This window comes from Tympanuchus pallidicinctus, unplaced genomic scaffold, assembly GCF_026119805.1.
Source record: "Tympanuchus pallidicinctus isolate F22 unplaced genomic scaffold, pur_lepc_1.0 scaffold3, whole genome shotgun sequence".
NCBI classification, from domain to species: domain Eukaryota; kingdom Metazoa; phylum Chordata; class Aves; order Galliformes; family Phasianidae; genus Tympanuchus; species Tympanuchus pallidicinctus.
This window is the reverse complement of record NW_026294747.1, coordinates 99,590,024-99,613,249: the sequence shown is the minus strand read 5'-3', so window position 1 is coordinate 99,613,249 and position 23,226 is coordinate 99,590,024. Positions and strand designations below refer to the sequence as shown.

The 23,226-nt window shown below is 40.0% G+C and overlaps 1 protein-coding gene across 1 annotated transcript; it reads left to right on the top strand.

The window, feature by feature from the left end:
* The first annotated feature begins 7 nt into the window (after positions 1 to 7).
* Positions 8 to 22,391, top strand: PIK3R4 (phosphoinositide-3-kinase regulatory subunit 4). Its single transcript, XM_052693329.1, has 20 exons — positions 8 to 117; positions 312 to 1,079; positions 2,336 to 2,469; positions 2,658 to 3,240; positions 4,718 to 4,852; positions 6,643 to 6,864; positions 8,586 to 8,759; positions 9,424 to 9,569; positions 11,484 to 11,687; positions 12,469 to 12,670; positions 13,640 to 13,839; positions 14,180 to 14,390; positions 15,161 to 15,326; positions 16,102 to 16,266; positions 17,378 to 17,589; positions 17,858 to 17,989; positions 19,397 to 19,497; positions 20,522 to 20,610; positions 21,060 to 21,168; positions 21,759 to 22,391. The coding sequence occupies exons 1-20, from the start codon at positions 12 to 14 to the stop codon at positions 21,927 to 21,929; spliced, it is 4,230 nt and encodes a 1,409-aa protein (XP_052549289.1). The 5' UTR covers positions 8 to 11; the 3' UTR covers positions 21,930 to 22,391.
* Positions 22,392 to 23,226: the final 835 nt, after the last annotated feature.

Here is a 23,226-nt window from a genome sequence, read left to right as displayed (position 1 = left end):
CCGCCCCGCTCATGGTGCCGGTTCCGCCGCTCTCAGTCCCGCCTCGCTGCATCCCGCGGCCGGGGGGTGTCCCGGCTCTGCCAGGCCGGGCGGGCTGCGCCGGGCCGGGCCTGGCCGGTGAGCGCCACGAGGGGCCGAGGGGCCGCCCGAAGCCGGGGCTTGTGGGGGAGCCCAGAAAGGGGCGGGAGTGGCGGCGACGGGGCCCTCGCGGGACCGCGGCCTGGGGGAAGCGGAGGCTGCGCGGGAAAGGGGGTAGATCGCGGTCGGGCCGAGCCTATCCGGGTTGAAACGTTCGTTGTCTTTTTCCCGAGGTGGACGGGTGCCGCCCGTCGCTGCAGGAGGGGCCGCCATGGGGAACCAGCTGGCTGGCATCGCCCCGTCGCAGATCCTCTCGGTGGACAGCTATTTCTCTGACATCCACGACTTCGAGTATGACAAAAGCCTGGGGAGCACCCGCTTCTTCAAGGTGGCCCGAGCCAAGCACCGGGAGGGGCTGGTGGTGGTGAAGGTGTTTGCCATCCAGGACCCGACCCTGCCCCTGACGAGCTACAAGCAGGAGCTGGAGGAGCTGAAGATCCGGCTGCACTCGGCACAGAACTGCCTCCCCTTCCAGAAAGCGACCTTGTCCGAGAAGGCCGCCATGCTCTTCAGGCAGTACGTGCGGGACAACCTGTACGATCGGATCAGCACGAGGCCGTTCCTCAATAACATCGAGAAGAGGTGGATCGCTTTCCAGATCCTGACGGCGGTGGACCAAGCGCACAAATCTGGAGTCCGCCACGGGGACATTAAGACTGAAAACATCATGGTGACCAGCTGGAACTGGGTTCTTCTGACGGACTTTGCCAGTTTTAAGCCAACTTATCTTCCTGAAGACAACCCTGCTGACTTCAACTATTTCTTCGACACGTCGCGGAGGAGGACGTGCTACATCGCTCCCGAGCGCTTTGTCGATGGCAGCATGTTTGCCACGGAGCTGGAAAACATGCGAGATCCCTCCACTCCTCTAGTAGACCTGGCCAACAGCAACCAGCGAACAAGGGGGGAGTTAAAACGTGCAATGGACATCTTTTCTGCAGGTACTGAGAGAGATCCGTGTGGCCTTCATGATTGCTGGTCAGGGGTGCAAAGAAGCTTGTTATTTTTTTTGTTTGTTTGATCTTTTTACTTTTTATCTTTTGCTTTTTTATTACAGCAGGCCTGGAGAACAGCTTGTGGAAAAAAATTGCTCACCTTAAGCATTAGAATTGGTCTCTAAATCTTTCAGTCACAGAAAAAGTACAGGCACAGTAGAGTAAGCTGCATGACTTAAATGCATCCCCATGTTATCTGAGGAGCGCAGTCAGTCACCATTCTGTTACAACTTATCTCTGCCCTGGAAAAGAGGTGGCTCTATAGGTCACAGACTGTGATCATCAGGTCGTTGAGGTCCTGGGGATGCAGCGTATGCTTCATGGGACCATGAGGAGGAGCCAGTCAGTGGCACACTTAAGATCTGACTGCTTGGGAACAGAGCTGCTTTCCAGCACAATTTGGCAATATTAGCTTCAGAATCTCCTTGTCATTATATTTTTCCCAAAAGCAGGAAGTTGGATAACTCAGTAAGCTCCTGTCATGGTTCCACTCAGAAATTCTTGATAGAGTCCTGCTGTGGGAGCCTGTCCTGAGTCACAGGATTGTTTTGAGTCATATGTTTGGCCTGTTAGAAAAAAAATAATTAAAACCTGAAAGTTGAAGTAATGCTTCGCTTTCACCAGCCAAGTTTCCAGGCTGCTCCACTGACAGGACAAGATCCTAACCATGGAAAGCAAACTGCAGGAACGGGACACAAGCCTTTGAAGAGAGCATGCATCATACACACAACAGGGTGCCGTGCCTGCCAATCTTCTTATTTCTCACTGTTCTTAGGAACTTGTTTGAGTGAATGTATGCTGCCCTTAGCATTACTGTTCTTCTTACTTTGACCTCTTGCTTGGCCCATGCTTGATTTACTGGCACTCTTCCATGTAACGGTGATGTGGGTTCATTTTCTGATGTATTTTCCATTTGGCAGGTGGTTGAAATTAGTACCTCATGTTTCCTAATTGCAAAATTCTTTGCTGTTGGCATGTTTGAAACAGAATGCCTGAGAGGCATTTCAGAGGCAAAATACCTAGGAGGCAAAAGCCAGTTTTTGGAGATGGAGATGCTACCCTTTTCCACAAGTTAATTAGTCAGCTCATTAGCCTTGTTTTTAATCAAGCTAAGGTTCACATAGGATCTGTTTTTATCTGTACAGAAAACAAAATTTCTGTTTGCAGTTCCCTCACATCTTTGACTTTTTTTTTCCCCCCAGGCTGTGTAATAGCAGAGCTGTTCACAGAAGGCGTCCCCTTGTTTGATTTATCTCAGCTTCTGGCTTACAGAAATGGCCTCTTTTCCCCTGATCAAGTCCTGAACAAAATTGAAGACCGCAGTATCAGAGAGCTGGTAAGGGTGGGCTGCAGCATCAGAGCCATTTCTCTGGTCTGTGTGTAGTTTATTTCACCTCTTTTTGTGACAAATTGCTTGTTGATTTTGACTGTGAGTTTGGGTTGTTGTTTTTTTTTTTTTGCATTATGAATGTCTAAACCATTAATCTTTCTCTCCTGCTCCCTCCTTCTTCTGCCTTTCTCAAGGTCACTCAGATGGTCCATCGGGAGCCAGATAAACGTTTAGCAGCTGAAGATTACTTGAAACAGCAACGTAACAATGCGTTTCCTGAAATATTTTACACTTTCCTTCAGCCTTATATGGCCCAGTTTGCCAAGGAAACATTTGTATCAGCAGATGAGCGTATATTGGTCATACGTAAAGATCTGGACAACATCATTCACAATCTCTGTGGCCATGATCGCACAGAGAAAGCCGAGGGAGAGACCAAAGAGAATGGGCTGGTTATCCTAGTGTCAGTGATAACTTCCTGTTTACAGACTCTCAAATACTGTGACTCAAAACTGGCTGCTTTGGAGCTGATTCTTCATTTAGCACCAAGATTAAGTGTTGAGATTCTTCTGGATCGTATTACTCCTTATCTGTTACATTTCAGCAATGACTCTGTGCCCAGAGTGAGGGCAGAATCAGTGAGGACACTAACTAAAGTTCTTGCTCTTGTCAAAGAGGTGCCACGCAATGATATTAACATTTACCCAGAGTATATCCTGCCAGGCATTGCACACTTGGCCCAGGATGAAGCCACTATCGTCAGACTTGCATATGCTGGTAAGCAGAAATCCATCAAAACTCCAAATCCTCTTTTTAATGTTCTTTCACTGTTTTGTGTGCTCACAGCCAAGGTAAGGGGTTAGGGCCTGCTGTTCAGGGAAGTAGCCCTGCCTCTGTGCTCTAGATAAACAAGGACATAACAAGTTAAAGTACTTCTCCTATCAACCATGTATTAACATATGCATGTGAACAGGGCTTTCAGAGCCTGCCCACCCTCTGCAGATTTAATTAATTTACCTTAGTTAGCATTTTGCTAGCTCAGATTGATTGCTTAGAGTGGCCCAACTGAAATTAATAAATATGAAACATCCGTAAAGCATCAATTTGTTGTTATATTTCAGTTGCTTTCCCACAGAATGAAATGTGGTGTTTAGGGCTGAGATTATCTGCTATGTAATAGTCTGTCTTATACCTGCAGAGATGTTTTCTTTGTATGTTTATTCAGATATTTGAATCGTGGTGGTTCAGGAAGCAATTTTGTAACAACACTCTTATTTACTATTTACCTCTTACTGTTACTTGCTTTGACCGTTTTGTTTACAAAAGCACAACTCAGTTGACAGTGTCCCAGGTGATGTGTTTGTGTGGCTTTTTTTTTTTTAAACTAACTATACTGATTGAGCTCGTTGTCAAAGGCATGGTGTAGATGGTGAGTCGAACCAGATAGCTAAGTCTGGTTAGGTTGCCTTCAATTCAAACAGTTTTCTTTTAAGAAAGCAATTGAATTTCAATAAGCTAATAAGTAAAGAAGAATATTAGGCTGACTTTAAAAATATATACGTGAGTTCAATGATGTTAACACACCGTTTGGAAGCAGCGTGACTGGTGACTTACAGGATTTAATGCAGGCTGTGTGCAGTTTCCATTGGCATGTTGATGTTGTCTTGGCCGAGATTCAGAATGGCTGCTTAAGTGGGACATAAGCCCTGGCAGGGTTATTCTTGTGCCAGCCATTGCCTGACCCGTATGGCCCGAGTTACTCCAGCAGCTTCCAAACACTGCAGGATGGTGCCAAATGGCATGGATAGACACAGGGACAAATGTCTTCAAATTGGATCCCAGCCCTCAAGGGTAACCCCAAGAATACAAATCCTAGCATAGTGGCATGTTGTTGTTTGGGGTTGTTATTAATTGGCCTTTCAGTTCTATCAAGCTACGTAGTCATCCACCTGAGATAAGGTGGTATTTTGGGCTACTTTAGAAGACTAAAATTAGTTGCAGTTACATTTGATATCCTTACAACTTTTCCACTCATTTACACAGTCTTACTGTGACAGGATGTGTCCCTAGGCACAGCAGAGCTACCAGGTACAAGTCCCTGAAGTACATTTTCAGAACATACTGTGTCATTTCAGTGCTATTTGCCCATCCTGACTGGTATTCCGAGTGGTTTTAATATCTCATAAGGGGACCATCAGAAGTCTGTAAATTGGCAAATTAGAACAATTCTAAACCAAAATGTTTTCCTTTGCAGAAAACATAGCTTTGCTGGCAGAAACAGCTCTAAGATTTCTGGAGTTAGTCCAGCTGAAAAATCTAAATATGGAAAATGAACCAAATGGTGAAGAAATGGATGAAACGTCTCACCCTAGTGATAACTATGATACAGGTAATGTCACTTCCACTTACCTGGCCTCTTTGTAATAGCAAATTGTACACCGGAGCTCCTAGGTAGCACTGTTTTTTGTTGTCACTTAGCCTTCCTATAAATGGGAAAAAATGCCTTACCTCAGCTGGTATCTGTCACAAACTGGCGCCTCTTTGTGAACACTATGAAAGACAAAAAGGAAGAAAGAAATGAGCACAGTTCTCCAGAAGCTCTCAAGGTATTTGAGGCTGGCTAACTGTATATCCAACTTTGTGGTCCCTTCAACAAGTCAGCTCTGTTCCAAATACCACTTCCACTGATGTGCTTGGCTTAACTTTGAAAAATCTGACAAGTTCTGGCATAGTCACAGTACTGTATTTTTCAGTCGTTCTCTTCCCTAACTGTTCATGTGCCTGGCTATTCTTGTTTATTGTCTGCAGATGCCAAAAATGTGGGTGTCTCTGACAGTAATATGGTCATCTGTGCTATTGTTACTGTTGCACAGAGTTGTTTGGTGGGTTTTTTCCTTCCCTTGGCAAGGAGGGGTGAGTAATAAGTGGACTATGTGTCAGCTTCAATCCCTTTTGTAATACATACCTTTCTTGAATAATACTGAGCAAGTTTTCTGAACTGAGAAGTTTGTGGTTAAAAACACACACATCTATTCTGGGGCAAGTACATGAACCTACAACTGATTTTAATTGGTGAATTTCTCATGCATACACCATTTGGTAGCGAAAAAGACATGCTTCAATTATATTTTAAATAGCTGCAGAAGGATACTTTAAAAAAAATCCCTTTTAGTTCCTTCATGTAAGCCATCGGGCGCTCACAGTTGCTAAGGCGTGAGAGAAAGGAAGGTCCATCTTACAGGCTCTGCTCCTAAGAAACACTGTCCTGTATTACCCATCTAGCTGGGACATGAAAGTAGTGATGCAAGGAAGAAAAAAAATTGAATGGTTCTATTATTTTCATGCTTTCAGAAACTAAGGCTGAGAAATTTGAACCCAGAAGGCAACTTTTCCACGTGACTGACAAAGTGTTTTGGAAAGAAATTAGCTGACTGCCTGTGGGCAAATGGCAGTTACCCCTGCAAAGCTGGAATAGCAATATCTGAATTTTGTGCAATTTGCTTGAGAATTTCCATTGTGGGTTTCAGTATTAGCTTATGCATCAATGATACTGTTATTTCTACTTAATGAATTTTTTTTCTCAGTTGCACCACAGAACAGAAGCAAGGGGTGAGATCACTTTCATTTTTTTGCCACTATTGTTAGCTCAACTGCTAGGAATTCGTAACGTTGGAAGTGCTCATGTTTTCAAGTATTGTTTATTTCTCTCTGACCTTAATTACGCCAGTCTACCTCCCTAAATAAAAATATGCTCTTGTCGATTCACAGATTTTACAACTGATGGTCAAATGGACACCTAAAACCAGAGTTGTCTTGAAGCACCTTTAACACAGTAATATTGCCGCTGACCCAGCTGATGCTTTTTCACATCTGCATTTCATTTTTAAACAAAATGAGTTGGATCATCTTAGCTGAAATTAAGACAAACGTAGAATTGCATTTCTCTGGCAATGTCGTCTCACATGTCTGTAGTCTGACTTTGCCACTACCCTCATGCTTAGTCTGAAGTTTTTCGTAAGCCAGTCCTTGGAATTGCTGAGATTCTGTTGCATTATTTATCTTAGCAAGTTTTTCTATGGTGTTTTTCAGGACACCAGTTTAACTCCCTTAGCAACGTGCAGTATGTGTGCACATCCTATTTCTCACCAATCTAATTGTTCACTCTTGTGTCTCATGCAGAGCTGCAAGCCTTGCACGAAATGGTCCAGCAGAAAGTTGTCACTTTGCTGAGCGACCCAGAAAATATTGTGAAACAAACACTAATGGAAAATGGAATAACACGTCTCTGTGTATTTTTTGGACGTCAAAAAGCCAATGATGTTCTTCTATCTCATATGATCACTTTCTTAAATGATAAGAATGACTGGCATCTTCGAGGAGCTTTCTTTGACAGCATTGTGGGTAAGGGTTTGGTTTCAGCCAAACGGAATAATTTTTTCATATCTTGGAAACTGCTAAGCCATTTCTTCTGAAGGTGTATGTAATTTTTAGGAAGTGACATGCTGAATTATTGTGTAAATGTTTCTCTATGGAGGGAAGAAGAAACCATGTAAATATAAGTAGCTTTTTTTGTTTCTTACAAAGGAGACTGATAGATCTAAGATCAAGTTAGATTAACATCAATAATAAAATTTTAATTTTGTTTATTTTTACTTTTCATTTTTTTAAATCTTTCCTGAAGTTGCTAATTGAAAAAAACTGAATTATGACAAATACATGCTAAAATATCTGCAAGCCATCTAGAAGATGCATCACTTTACATGTGTGCATGGTCCCGTTCCTAAATAAACCTGTTTGTGTGATAAAAATTTTGTGCTGATTACCACATTAGAGTAGAAGTGAAGCAGTTATTTAATGTGTAAACTTGATTGTGATGGGAAGCCATCTAATTGTGTGATATTTGTCAATCCCCAGTAACTGGGTTAGAAGCAGATACAGTTACCTGTCTGTGCTGTGTATGACAACAGCAACAATAAGCCTGAGTTATTTGATGAAAAAACAACTTCTCTCTTGAGAATGATCAGAGGAGTTGCCTGGTTGCTTGCAAGAAGCAATGTCAGCTTGATGGACATAAAGCAAAAGGAAGGATCAGAATTTCAGTGAAGTCCATCTCCCTGGCAGTTGCCAGAGATTAATTATATTAGATGGGTTACTAATCCAAGGAAGCAATCCCAGATGACAGTTTTATGTGGACTCTGGCTGGTGGTTGTGTGGGAAAGGAGAAGAAAAGAATAAGAAAGCAGTTTCTTTCTGATGATATGTGGCTGTTAAGTTTTGGTCCATGAGCTTCAAAGGGATTGCATTAATTTTACTTTTAATCTTGGCTTCTTTCGGAGATTTTTGAATTATATTTTAAAATTGAATTTATTTTTGAAACTAGGGGCTAGATGGCTTCGTGGTGGTAAACAATTAGAGAGTAGCTAACTAACTAAATCTTGAGGCCATGTCAGACTGGAAAAGTTTTAGAAGATTGTTATAAAAGATTCTTTTCAACTGTTGGCAATTATTGTAGTAGGTAAATGAATGTATTTTAAAGACGTTCTTTGCTGATAACTAGTCCAGTATCCAGTTCAGCCTTTCAGGAAGCTGAATGCTCGTCAAATAACCATTGCTGCTAAATTAAAAGACAAAAGTCCTGCTAACGTTCTTTCATCAGTGCTCATTTACCCTTTCCATGGGTACAAATGCAGGCACTGCATCCCCACCCTTAGGAGCACTGCTGTTTTTGCCTCGCTGTTTCAGACTTGTGCTGGCCAGCTGTGTGTTTACATCCGTGCCTGACCTCTGGGAGGACTTCAGCAGGCACAGAGATGGGTTTTAGTCGAACAGCTTTCAGAATATTTGTCTAACTTTGTTTTCCCATCAATTTTAACAAAGATTGTGTCTTCCACGTTTACTTCTGTGTGAGTACTGGATTTTGTAAGACTGAGGCCTTGAGATTTGCTTCCTGCATTGCTATCTCAGTAAATGCATGTATTTCTTGTTTTGATAACTTTCTTGGAAAATGCTCACTGAATCTCTGTATACTGTTGGACTGAAATTTAAACTTCAGAGAGGAAAAGCAAAGAAGCGTTACTTTGGATTTTTATGTCTTTGTTGTTTGTTTGTTTTAACATTTTTAGGTGTTGCTGCTTACGTTGGCTGGCAAAGCTCCTCGATACTGAAGCCTCTGCTTCAGCAAGGACTCAGTGATGCAGAAGAATTTGTCATTTATAAGGCCCTCAATGCTCTTACTTGTATGTGCCAGTTAGGGCTCTTGCAAAAGCCTCATATTTATGAATTTGCTTGTGATATTGGTAAGTTGGAATGCAGATGGTTACCTTGTTTTCCTATTAATGAAAACTTCATACTACAGAAAGCTTCATGGCCAGCTTAATAAAGTTTCATAGCCTAGCTGTTCAGTATGCAAGCTATAGTAGTCTTTTAGGGTTTACTTGAATTAGACATGCCCAGAATTTGCTAGCTGTTTATCAAACAGCTAGTCTTTTGTGGCTTTATCTTTTTATGGCTTTTCAAAAGCAGTCAGAATCTGGGGCAGGTGATCTGTGGTTTTATATCTCATGACTGGATGCTGTCCCTTGATTACAACTTTGTAAAACCCATGTAATTGAGATGGACTTCTGAATCCAACAGGAGAACATTAGTTATCTCACAGTATAAATAGTGAATGTTCAAGGAAGAGTAGGGAAGAAGGAATGAATAAACTATTTACTTAAAAACAAAAACAAATCCTTGGTACTTCAATTTTCTTTAACTGCCCAAATTAAGGTTAGCATTTATTTTTGGGTTAGTCTCCTCGTTGTCAACTCCAGACTTGCAAAGAAGTGAAATGAATAGATAGGAAAAATATTCTTTCTGGCAACAGCAAGGAAGCTCCTTGCCATTGGCCCAGTAAAGTTGATAAAATAATTTTCTCATTTCCCCTCTTTAATTTGAACTCTAACAGTACTTTTCTTTCAGCACCTTTCCTGTGCCATCCTAATCTTTGGATACGTTATGGTGCAGTGGGATTTATCACTGTGGTTGCACAGTATTTAAATATTGCTGATGTCTACTGCAAGCTAATGCCATACCTCCATCCCTTTATCACACAGCCAATAATACAGGTAATGCTTCAAATATTAATGTGAATGTTCCCTGACCAGTCATAATTCTGTGGTCTGTTGTTGCCATGGTGCTGGCTGTAAGAACATTAATTGCTTTCTCATTCTTTCTGTTGTTTTTTGTTGCTTTTTTTTTAAGGGCAGAGTTTTTTGGGTTGTTGGTTTTTTTTTTTTATCTCTGCTGGCAAACATGAATGGCCATTGCCATTTGTGATTTATCAATTCAAGACTCTCATTGCTTTGCCAAGACAAAGGGCAGAGTGCTCAGCTTGTGTCTAGGAATGGCCTGCACGATGCTGGCAATGTTTGCATGGACATCTTTGCATACAGCTTTAGGACCTGCAGAATTCATCTCTCAAGTATTTAAGTAAATAAGAAGCAGCTGCAGTACTTGCATTGAAGTGTGCAACGTGTATTTAATGTTTGTTTTTTTTTTTAATCACACAAAGTTGGTAGTTTAATTAAAATAATATTTTTCTTTCTCTTCCTAGATAGCTACTGCAGTAGTACTGCATTGGTTGATAGATGTCTATCTTGTTCATTTAGTACTTTATTTTCTCACTCTACTGTATAAATCTTTGCTTTCCTTTGCAACACTACACAGAATATACAAGTCATATTGAGTTGGATCAGACTACTTTTGAATTTATTTTTCATGTAAATAGTCTGCTTTGAGGAGCAAGTTATAGTAATGAGGTCTTATGGCATTGTGAAGGAACAACCCCATCCCACTGCATTGTTTTTAGTATTCCAACTTTTATACAAATATTTATATCATAATTTTGGGCCAAAATGGTTTGGCCATTGAACTCAAGGTCAGTAACTAGGTGGTCTGTTTTATCAGTATTGCCCAATTACTTGCTACCACCATCTTCAAACCTAGTCTTGAAACAGGAGAGATCAAGAACTAAAACAAATGTATAAACTCAAAGGAGTGTTAGGTCTGCAAGTAGGCTGAACTGCGTACAAGAATTTTTGTCCAGATGTTCTCTGGACACAAACAGGCACTGAATCACCATCTGTGAGAACAGAAAGTTGTTTTCTGTTACAGTAATGAACAGACTTCCCCAAACTTGATGGTTCTAAATGATGCCTGAACTCATTAGTTTCTTGTAACTGTTTGCTATTCTCTAAGTATGCTTTTGAGGATTATGTAATTACATGGTTGTATACATACAGTTGTATACATAGAAGAAAAGCCAGTAATCTGATACTGGAAAAGAGCTTTTCTATTAAGTATTTTTACAAGGTAAATGTAAGACAGTTCTGAAATATTATTGTATTTGTAGTAGAATTTTTAATCCCTTTTAGCTCAGTCAAGTTAATGTTCTGAGACTGCTGGGGGAACAGAAAGAAAATGGAGAAAATTTGATATAACCAACATAAGGAAAGATCTAGAAGTTGTATGTACATTATTGGCATGGTCATGTATAATTTCATGTCATAGTGTGATTGATTTTTCTACTTACCGTTACTGTAAGCTTGAAAGCATGTCCTCAGGATCATTGAATCATAGAGTCATTAAGGCTGGAAAAGATCGTGTAGGTCAACCATCAACCCCTCACCATGACCACTAAACCATGTCCCTCAATGCCACATCTACCCTTTTCCTGGAAACCTTCAGGGATGGTGACTCCTGCACTCCTCTGGGCAGCCTGTTACGGTCATAGGACAGAGCCAGAAAGTAGCTTTTAAACAAGCCTTCAGAGCAAGAGTTGGTTTGGGTTGGTTGTTGTTGTCATTTTTTTCATTCGTTCGCTTGCTTGTTTTTATATTAATATTCACTGCTGTCCAATTGCCAACCTGTAGGCTAGGGGAAAAAGTAGGCATGATACCTACAGCACTTTAATGCTAGATTTCCCCATATTTAATGGATATCTTTCTTCCCATTGACTGATTTCTCTTTTTGAATTGCAGATAGATAAAGAAATAGTCCTGCTAAGTGTGCTTAAAGAGCCTGTCAGCCGTTCCATATTTGATTATGTCTTAAGATCAAAGGATATCACAAGTCTTTTCCGACACCTTCAGATGCGTCAGAAGAAAAGGAATGGTGTTCTCCCAGACTGTCCACCCCCAGAGGACCCTGCCATTGCACAGCTGCTGAAGAAGCTACTTTCACAAGTGATTGTTTTTCATTCGTACTTTGGAAGTCAGGGTTGAGGCTCTTGGGCTCTGTATGTCTCTGCAGCAATCTTGTGGTTGCTGCTTTTAGAGGATCCCAGTCTGAGGGTCAGTAGAGTTTATTGGACAAAGAGTTCAGAATCGATAGAAGATTCTTAGAAGATCTTTAGAAAATAGGGCAGCTTTATGTCTGAAATCACCACATATATTTTCTTTTTGAAGATTTCAGTGGTGTGTCTTAGATTTCAGACGCGATATATTAGTGTTGCAGAACATAGGCTATGTAACGTGCTGGAGAGAATAGTGTGCATTTGTTAAAGAGGCAGACATGCAAATAACAGTGTTATTAATAACTGAAGGAAGGTGAAAAGTTTTGAAGTTTGTATGTGAAAAGGGGAACAGTAAGAATCAACCACATGAAGTAATGAGAACCAGGAAGAGGAAGGACTGCAGCCAAGTGTGTGTGGTGTTCCTTTACCCCCGTGTTTGTGGGCTGTAGGCATAGCCTAGGTGGCAGTTAAGCAGATTGCACCAGATGGTGATCCAGTATTAAATGCAGCTCTTCTCTCACCTTTCTTCCTCAGGTGAGGAAGAAAGATAAAACTACAAGAACTTACCCAAAGTTTCAAATAAGTAATAGACTGGTGTCTTGAGTTTTGAGGATGTGCTCCATCTCTTTGCTTCTGAGCCAGTCACTTAATTTTACCACTGCTTGCATCTGCATGCCTTGATGCATTTTCTTTTTCAGAAAAATAATAATATATTTTCTCTTACTCTGTAGGGGATGACTGAGGAAGAAGAAGACAAACTGTTAGCACTGAAAGACTTTATGTTAAAATCGAATAAAGCTAAAGCCAATATTGTGGATCAGAGCCACCTGCATGACAGCACTCAGAAAGGAGTGATTGATTTGTCAGTTCTGGGAATAATCAGGAGACAAGTGGATCTGGTTAAAACAAAGCAGGAGCCTGATGACAAACGTGGTTGGTATATTTTGTAGTCTATCTAGATAGAATTAATCTACTCAGCAGTTCATCCTACATAATTATTGCCACCCTCACTGAATTAGCAATAAGGAAACCTAGCATGGTTTCTTGATAGCATGCTGCTATATGAAACGTGAGGTTTGGTGATGCTCTCTGCAACAGTGAAAGATGAAATATTTTGCTTGTGAGAGTACTTGGGATACAGAAATATCTGCAAGCCATGTAACTATTGCCATCTTATTTCCAGGATTAAGAGGCTTGTCTGCAAGTGGTTTCCATCTAATTTTAAAGGGACGTATACATAAGAACAGGATTTTTCATTTTTGTGCATCACGTGGAGTCAGGAGTGGACAGGATTTAAAAGTTAGCATGTAGAGTCAGTGTTTGGACTGATTTCTTTCGCCTAGAACTCTTGCCTATAAAGTCTTCGTGGCTTTAACTTTTCTTCACTAATTTCATCCATGTTTAATTAGTCCCATGTTTTCATTTCACTGTATGTTTTTTACAGTTTTAAGTGACTCCAAAGGAATGGTGAAAATAATTATTTCTTCTTTATAGATAGCATTCTTTAATCTGCAGTTGATCATTTGCAACAATTTATCTACTGTTCCATTACCAACTTACTTCTGATTTAAGCCAGTAAATGAGTAACTCTCACAAGGAAAAATTTTTCATGTGGATTCTTGCAGCTTTCTAGATGGAAAAAAATCATGATATTGGAATTAATTGCTACATGAGTCAGCTGCAAGATTAGTAAGTGTAAACAGAACACTTGCCACATGTTCAGCCCTGTCAGCTGACATAAACAACCTAGCAGTAGTTTTTCTCCATTAACTACATGCAGATAATAAACTGGTGTGTATACATTGGTCTCACGTCTAGTCGGAAAGTAATGAGTGGGGGCTGCCATGACTGCATTACTTTTTTTTTGCTCCCTTTCCTCTCCTACCTCCCAACTCCTTATAGCTAGAAAACATGTAAAGCAAGACTCAAATGTAAATGAAGAATGGAAAAGCATGTTTGGGTCTCTGGAACCACCCAACATCTCCCAGCCAATACCCAAAGGACACGGGCAAACTGCTGATCTGGAAGCTATCCAGGCTGGGAAACCACTTCGTTCAGAGTCCTCAGCTGGCATTTGCACCACTTTGTCGTCCTCCCCACAGGTACTGCTGAAAAACACTGTCTTTGCATAGAATCATTTGAGTTGGGAGAGACCTCTAAAAGCCATCTAGTCTAACTCTTGTGAATGAAAACAGGGACATCTATAGCTACATCAGGTTGCTCAGAGCCTAGTCCATGCTCTTATATGAATACTTTTGCATATTGTAATTGTTTCCAAAGAGATGTTTTTGATTGAATTTTTGTCATGATGGCTCTAAAATACAAAGTTAATTGTCCCTAGTATTGTTGCCTTTGTATATTTGATTAAAACTAATCACTTCTGCAAGCCTTTACCTTTGTAATATGTAAGGCATGTATTTGTAAGTGCTCATCTTCTTACAGGCAACTGATGGAACAGTTGTTCAACCCAGGAAACCAGCGGTCCAGGTACTGAGCAGCACTGTTTCTCCATCTGCATACCAGTTACGCATCACCACCTGCAAAACTGAACTGCAGCAGCTGATTCAGCAAAAACGAGAGCAGTGTAATGCAGAAAGAATTGCCAAACAGATGATGGAGAATGCTGAGTGGGAGAGCAAGCCTCCACCTCCAGGTAAATCGCAGGCCACCAGGGCCAATAGACAGATGCACAGAAGAAAAATGTTTTGAGTTAAAACTTAATTATCTCGAGAAAAAAATGCAAAGCGTTAGGAAAACAGGAAATCTTAGGAAATGTGCTCTTTGTCCACAGCACTTACTTAGAAAAATATCTGCCTGCCTATGAAAGAGGATCTGGAACCTAGATCTTTACCTTTTTGGTAATGGACCCAAGTGACTAGTCTCAAGCTCAGCATGTGCTCTCTGCTCCAGTGAGGTTTCTGAAGCAGGATGTTTACAATAGAGTCTGTGGCAGATTATCTGCCTGATTGCAGGTGATCTCTGCGCTATCTTCTCTACAATGTCCATGGGTTTTAAAGGGCTCTTTGTAATTTCACTGAATGCACATGGAGCTAATCTAAGAGAAAATACTTAACTGGTTCTGCCAATAAGGTTTAGTGTAGAGTTGAGCAAATAGCCTTTCTAAAAATGCATCACCTGTACCCTATCCCTGAAGACACTCCAGGTCAGGCTGGACAGGGCTCTGAGCACCCTGATGTAGCTGTAGGTGCCCCATTCATTGGAGGAGTTGGACTAGATGGCCTTTAAAGGTCCTTTCCAACTCAAACGATTCTGTGATTCTATGTTTTCAGTGCCTTCTATGCTTTGAAGCTATAATGGCTATTTCCCAATATGCCTGTTGGTGGGTGAGATCAGGGGAATCTTCATCTTCCCATTAGGTTTCGAAATCAATGCCAGGCTTTGCGATTTGGTTTTTCCCTGTAGGGTGGCGTCCCAAAGGATTGTTGGTAGCTCACCTGCATGAACACAAATCTGCAGTGAACCGCATTCGGGTCTCTGATGAACATTCCATTTTTGCCACTTGCTCTAACGATGGCACAGTGAAAATCTGGAACAGCCAAAAAATGGAAGGAAAAACCACTACAACCAGGTAGCTTTAAAACTCACGGAGCTGCTATTTTAGTCTGTTTTTTACCGTAGAGCTTGGAGAAAATTGAATCATTTGTGGCTATGTTGGAGATTTGCATATTGATATAGACTGGTGTTTCTCTTGGCATACAAACACAAGATAGTAGAAATAGACAGTATTTGCAAGCAAATCTTGTTCTTTCCTTAACTAATTGAAACAGCAAAAGGATTGCTTCAGATTAGTAATTACAGGCTTTTTGATTTCATTTCTGTAAATAACATTCTGGTGCTATTGCTTAAAGCTGAGTTTTCTTGGAACAGATTAGCTTTATGATTAACTGTCTCATGCACTGATAGTTGATGAGGAAAGCTGTGTTGTTGGTTGAAACACAGATGGGTGGTTTGGGGCTGACAGTCTCTGTGAGAATTATTTTTGGGAGAAGAGGATGTATCTCAAAATACAGATGCAGTGAACTGTAGTGTCAGTTAAATAACAGTAACTACAGTATGCTGCTTTGATAGAGATATGTGGTAGACTGATGTTCTCTTTATCTGGTAGACAGATGTGTTCTTTTGCACCTGGAGACTGTCACAACCCATAGGCTCAAAAATAGATGATTAAACTTGCAGAAACAACTCAGGCTTTGCTTTCTAATTTAGAAACTCTTAAAAAGCATTGTTTTCAGAGGTCTCTTGAGCCATTGGTTTTAAATAGGTGTCTGAGAGAAGTAATTGTTATTTAAATTGCCACAAAATACATTTCCTCTTTTTCTGCCCCCTCTCCTTTTACCGTTCAGGTCAATTCTGACCTACTCTCGGATTGGAGGACATGTCAAGACTCTTACATTCTGCCAGGGCTCACATTACTTGGCCATAGCTTCAGACAACGGTGCTATCCAGCTTCTTAGTATTGAAGCTTCAAAGCTCCCTAAGTCTCCTAAGATTCAACCAATTCAAAGCAGGTATGTACTTATAGCAGTTAAATCTCCCTGCAGAACTCAAGCTGCTAGCGTATGCCTTGCTCAGAGTGTGTTTGCTCCAAGCTCCTGCTGGCTGATCCCAGGCTGTACAGAAGTCTTATCCTGCTTCATAAAGAAGTGCTGAAAGGCAACAGCCCAGGATTGAGGATTTAGAGCTCTTGGTTATCACTATCTGCTGTGTTGCTGGACTCATTATGAGTTTGAAACAGTCAGTAAATCTAAATATTTCTAAATTCTTTTATTTATGTGCTGGGTTTGCTCATTTCTTACCTCCCCTATTACTATGTTAATCTCCAAAATAACTTGATTAATACTCTATTAAATAGAAGTCACTGATGGACATTCACAAACATACAATGCATAGTTTGGCTTCAGGCCTGCAAATTGGTCTCCCAGGCTCCTAATATGAGTAATGTGGCAAAGATATGAGGGATGGGATACTATTTAGAGGAATGTTTGGATGTTTTAATGTTTTTTGTTTTGTTTTTTTTTAGCCTTCCCATTTAAGCAGTTTTGAATATTCTGCACCAATTCAATTGCTTAATCTTCCAGTTTGAATGAGGGACACATCCAACAGCTCTCCCAGAAACTTTTTTCAGCTCTAGATAAAAGTAACTTTTTGTTTTAAACATCCTCTCCTGTTTGAGATTAAGTTCATAAATGAAGTAAGCTTAATCTAAGGGAGGTGGAAACTACAAACCAGAGATGTGTTTTCCTTCTGGCATATACTCAGTCACACACGATGAGTTACTGAGCACAGTTCTCTCAGTACAGCAACGGAGAGGAAAAAAGAGATGTGTGTCTGTGCCAGTAGGCTCTGATAGGTGAATATCTGAGAAACACAGAAATACATGAGGGAAATACATGAAACAGAGACACAGAGCATTGCAAAGAGCTGTTAACAGAAGGCCTGCAGGTGCTATAGACAGAGGTTGATAGAGTGTAAGCATGTGTTGGACTAAGACTGGAGGATTGTTTCTAGCCCTTGAGTAGTAACATGGAGAAGACAATGCTGTTAGTCATTAGCTATTGAAAGGAGTCTTAAACTTGAAAGTACTATCTGTTTCTAAATCAGTGTATTCTTTTAACCCAGATCCTTGGATTTGAAGGATGATGGCTGTGTGGTAGATATGCATCACTTCAATTCAGGAGCCCAGTCAGTGCTGGCTTATGCTACGGTTAATGGATCTCTGGTTGGATGGGATTTGCGATCTAACAGCAATGCTTGGACACTGAAACATGATTTGAAGTTAGGCCTCATAACTTCCTTTGCTGTGGACATACACCAATGCTGGCTGTGTATTGGTAAGCGTGTATTTCTTATTAGCTGTTTTTTGTTTCCCCACTTTGATTTTTTCCTTTACAATAACTATAGCTCAAGCTTTTGCTTCATCTGATTGACTAGAATATGCCATTTTTCAAACAAGGGGAGAAAATAACCTCCTGATATATTTGTGGGAAGCAGTCTGTCCTGTAATTACTTGAAGTCCCATCTCCTAGAAATAGAGCACCAGGATATGGACAAAGACCCCTGTAACTGTCCGTCTGACTGTGGACAGCTATCTCTCACCAGGCACAAGCAATGGCACCATGGCATGCTGGGACATGAGATTTCAGTTACCAATCTCCAGCCATTCTCATCCTTCCAAGGCCCGAATCAGACGTCTGCTCATGCATCCTGTCTATCAGTCTTGGGTTATTGCAGGTAAAATATCTTAAACGTACCTCACTGTTGTCAGAATCTGTGATTAAAGAGGCTTCTGTTTCAATTTTTGCTTCAAGCCCTGCTTTATGGTTGTTCTTTGTGTTTGTTTTCATTTATATTTTCTTCCATTGTAGTTTTTCTTGTGCTTTGCTTGGGGAAAGGAAAAAGGGAAAGCTCATGCTTGTATTCTACCACTGTGCCCTTCTTAGCTTTCTAAATGTAAAAAAGGAAACAGGTAAAAAACAAAATCTAGTAATGAGCCACTATGAAAACGACAGCTTTTGCAGTTCTTATTTTCTGGAGCATCACCCTCATGATTGTCCCTCCCTATGTGCTAGCATATCAATTTTTGTAGACAAAATGTTATATAAGACAAAACCCAGAATTATGACATACATTGAAGTTGATGGGAATTCTGCCACTGCATTCAGTGCCCATGTAGAGCAGAGACTAAAAGGTTGTTCCACGTCCAGTCCCCACTTAATTCCAACCCAGCTGCTCCTTGGGTTAGAGTTTTCAAAAATCCTACAAGAGTCCTCATCTGCTGTGCTCACAGCTGCTTCATTCTCACTGCACATACCACTGTCATATGCTGTGCTCATACTGGAAAGTACTTCTATGTGTTCACGTCAGGAAGATATTCTAAAAAAGACAAGTAGTATAAATTAATACTGCAATAACTAGGTTGATAAAGTTGCTATAAAATGAATTCATAAATAAGTTTCCTATTTTACCTAAACTTGCTTCTTAGGTTTGACTAATTCTTTCAGCAATGAACCACCCTGGGACCAAATCAAATTTATTTAAAAGCCACGCAAATAAATGAATGTTCTCTGTGCTTCTTAGTTTTTTTTCCCTGATAAAGAATAAATTGGTGACAAAATTCATTATTTTAAAATCGTATTGAAAAATTCTTGCCTACAAGGTTGATGACAAACATGTAAACATTCTCTTTAACAGATCCTTGCCCATCTACCTTAAATATGGGTGTGAAATGTCATTGTAGCTACTGAATTTGATAACTTTGGATTTGCTGTGTTAGTTGCCCATGAATAATCTCTAAAGTCACTGATGACAGTGCCAAACAGGCAGACCATCCATTGCTCCTAAAGAAGCATGAGAAGTTATCGAGGGAGAAAATTATGAGGTTTTAATCCTTTTTAAAGAGGGTGGAAGATTAAAGCAGGATTCTGAATTCTCACGAGTGAGGTACTTTACTGAAGCTGCTATCAAGGGATAAAAACAGCAAAACACACGCATGGCTGATAAAGCAAGACTAACAGCTGCTTCGGAGAGCAAGTAAAGAGTGTCTCTATGTCATACCCTCTATGCCATGTCATTAGAGTGACAAGTGAGAACCAATGCCGCACGTTTTATTTGTATGCACTGGCATTATCTTTCCTGTAGCTGTTCAAGGCAATAATGAAGTCTCCATGTGGGATATGGAAACTGGTGACCGACGCTTCACTTTGTGGGCCAGCAGCGCACCGCCTCTTTCAGAACTGCAGGTCTGGTCTTTTTCTCTTCCTGCTTCTGTTCTGTACCTGGTCCAGAACAATCTCAGCCTCCATGCTGTGAATCAGTAGTTACATGTCTCTGTGGCCTTGACAGTTTGCCACTGGTATTTATTTTGGCACTGTAATTGTTTTGCTGTCAAAACTAAATTCCTTCTGTAAAAAAGCAGCGTAACGTCAATCTTCATTGGTATCTTCCACTGCATGTAGAATATATCCAGTCATATTCTCACAAAACCTGTCAACCAGGCCAGCCTGGAAAGGTCTTAATGAAGCTAAAATTCATGGTATGGCATCTTGTACGTACTTTTACTTGCAGCGTCTGGGAATGTGGGTACTCCATAAGCATCTGTTCTTTCACACATTCCTTTTATAATACAATGCCATTGCTACACTTAACTGTTAGCTTAAAGAATGGAACTCCACTCCCAGGAGTTACTTGGAAAGGAACAATCTGGGATATAATAGCAGATAACTGGGATATAATATAGCAGATAATCTGGGATATAATAGCAGATAACTGCATCTTCTATACATTTTGCAAACGCAGATCTGGAATCTACCTAAACTTGAATTTGTATGTGCTATAAGTTTGTCAGGTTCACTTTATTTGATCACTTACTTTGCAAAGTCGAATAAGAAACTTTGTGATTTGTTTTCTGCTGTGTGTGCCTTCCTTAATGCCTTCATGCCATAAAAGTTTGAGAGTTCATGTGCTTCTCAACCAATTTTACCTGCTTGATTCTCTGATGAATAAACTCTCTTATTTGCCATCATTGAGAATTGTTTGGGATCTTGGAGAGTTTAATCTGTAGTGTTGTTCTGTGAGCCACAAGAAACAAAAGGAAGTACTTTACCTTAATATTCTTAGATGTGGCCTATTAATAAAGTAACTAAAACCAAGTTACAAGCATTTGGAAATGGGATGTATAAACGTGATTAAGAATGCACTCCCTTTGTCAAGCACCGCAACAACTTGTGATAGTACTTCTGAATAAATAACTCTTTTTCCTACTAGCCTTCTCCTAACAGCATCCATGGAATATACTGCAGTCCAGCATCTGGGAACCCCATATTACTGACAGCAGGCTCAGATATGAAAATAAGGTAATAAATCTAACAACATTGTTTGATGATCTCCCTTCTAGCCTTGTCTGTGCATTAAGTTTTGCCAACCATTGCAAGAGTAAGCTCTAAGAAGTCTAAACATTAATGCTGAAGATGTGTTCACTAGAAAGCGTCAGCGAGCAGAAAGAATTGTTCTCACCAAAATTAGTGCAAACTTCTGCTTTTCTGAAATGCAGCGTGTACTGTTTTGTACAGTTCTTGGTAGGCAGCATAGCAGAAATAAACCCCCAAAAATGACTTGTGTAAGCTTGCTATGAATATTGACTCCTCTGCTTCTTTCATCCACTAAGTACACAAAGCATGTAGTAATTGTACTCATTTTCACCACAAGAGCAAGACACGCTTTAAGCAGCCATGTTCAGCTGATTTAAAGAAAAAAAAAAAAAAAAAAAAAGAACAATAGTTTTACTGTGTTTCTTTGTGTTTAGGTTTTGGGATCTTGCCTACCCTGAGAGATCTTACATTGTTGCTGGAAGTTCTAATTGCCCGTCTGTGTCGTACTACAGGAAGATAATTGAGGGCACAGAGGTGGTTCAGGTATTTTGCTTTGTTTGATAACCTGTTCAGCTTGCTTTTATGATGGCCCTGTGGGCTACATTAACTGCACAACAGCTTTCTTTGCAACTATCTCACTTCTTACAGATGGTATCAGCACAGTGTACTGACACAGCTAGAAAGAAGTCACTTTAAAAGAGAAAATGTCAGTTATTTTTGACAGAATTAGACTTACCAGATAATACCTGATGCAGAAGCCACGGCTTTGAACCAGTTTTTATAAAACCCTTGGAATGTTAAGATGTGTGTGTTACTGTAGCTTCTTTTTCCCTATAGGAATGTTAAATCGTACTAGTTTGTATGTCATTAAAATAAATATGGGGAACAATGGTGATTTTCCTAATCAGCTGTTAAGTCAGTTCAAAGCAAGAAAGACATTTTGTGTGATGAAAAGAAATGAACCAAGAAATAATTATAAGCCTACCATCAAAGGGTGAGAGTTTTTGTTTGTCTGAAGGTAACTTTTTTTTGGTCTTCACAACTTGGAAAACTGTCATGGGGCTCAGTGCTCACCTTTCTGTCAATATTTTCTTTTCACTTTTTTTTTTTTTTTTTCTTTTTGTTTTGCATAGGAAATTCAAAACAAGCAAAAAATGGGGCCCACTGATGAGACCCCTCGGAAGGGTCCAGAGTCTCTCCCAGTTGGACATCACGATATTATCACAGATATTGCAACTTTCCAGACCACTCAAGGGTTTATAGTAACTGCATCAAGGGATGGAATTGTTAAAGTATGGAAATAAAAGTTGCACTAATATATAGTATGTAAATATTTGTAATAAATAAATGATGCTATAATGAAGTTTTCAAGGACTGTTTCCAGATCATGGAATAGAATGGACTTTAAAAACTATAAAGGGGGTGATAAAATCAGTTGTCAGTGTCCTACACCACCCTGTTAAAAGCACTTCTTAATCACTTCTTTTGTTAAAGGTGTTTGGTATTAATGGCATTTCCTTGAAAGGCCAAGCAGTTTATGAAGAAATTGTTTAGCTCGGCCTATCCTACATTATTCTCCAGGATCTTTCAGAAGTTGATGGAAGGAATTCCCACCTTACACGTTTTACTTGTATAAAAAGGAGAGGGCTGCTACAAGTATGTCAACGTCTGACTGCTGCTGCATTGAATCTGAGAAATGAAATATGAACCAGTGCACTAATGTCCCTGCATATTCTAATAACTGTAATAAAGTCCACTTGAGCTTCCCTGTTTGGTACCTGAGTCTGTTCACTTCCATTTTTCTAATAAGAATGTGTCCTCAGGATTTATTTTTTTCTCTTCAAGATCAACTATGAAAATCCATGGTTGATGGAAATCCAAAATATATGCATTTGTCTAACTTTTAGTGACAAGGGAAAGAACACTTGCTTACATATAAGCAGGCACACTATGAGAATATGCTCCCGTCTGTTTCAAGAATTATTGGCAGAACAGAAATACTTGAAAGAGAATGATTTTATTCACATATTGAAATATTTGTAAGGGGAGTGACTATAGTAGAAAAACCTCCACATGAAAGTGAAGTTCTAGTAAGTGTATGACCCTTGAGAGCTGAATGCTTTTTCTTTCTCTTATACATAAGACAAATGCAAGTAATGAATCAGTATTCTGGCATTACTATTTCATATCTAAGATCATTTCATGAAAATGTTTAAGGGGTTACTTTATTTAGTACATTTTTAAAATGTGCACTTCAGTTGTCTTTGGAAGAAAATCATTTCAATGCTTTTATCCCTTTTAAATAACACAGCGTTAGCTAATAAAATTTTCTCACTTTTCAAAATCTTAGATCATCTGAGCAGTAGTTTTAGTTTTCACTATTAAGAATAATAGATAATAACATCACTAACAAGTATTTCTTTGAGCTGAGATCTGGGAGGTGAGATGCTGTGTAAGATCTTCCATCTCTTCTGCCCATCATCTTGATAGTATAACAAAGGACTAAGTAGTTTAAGTGTCTCTGCACTAGAAAGACTTTATACACAAGAATCCACATTCTTCTTGTGTTTCAAATCTGTTTTTGTTCCCTCCACAGCCCCC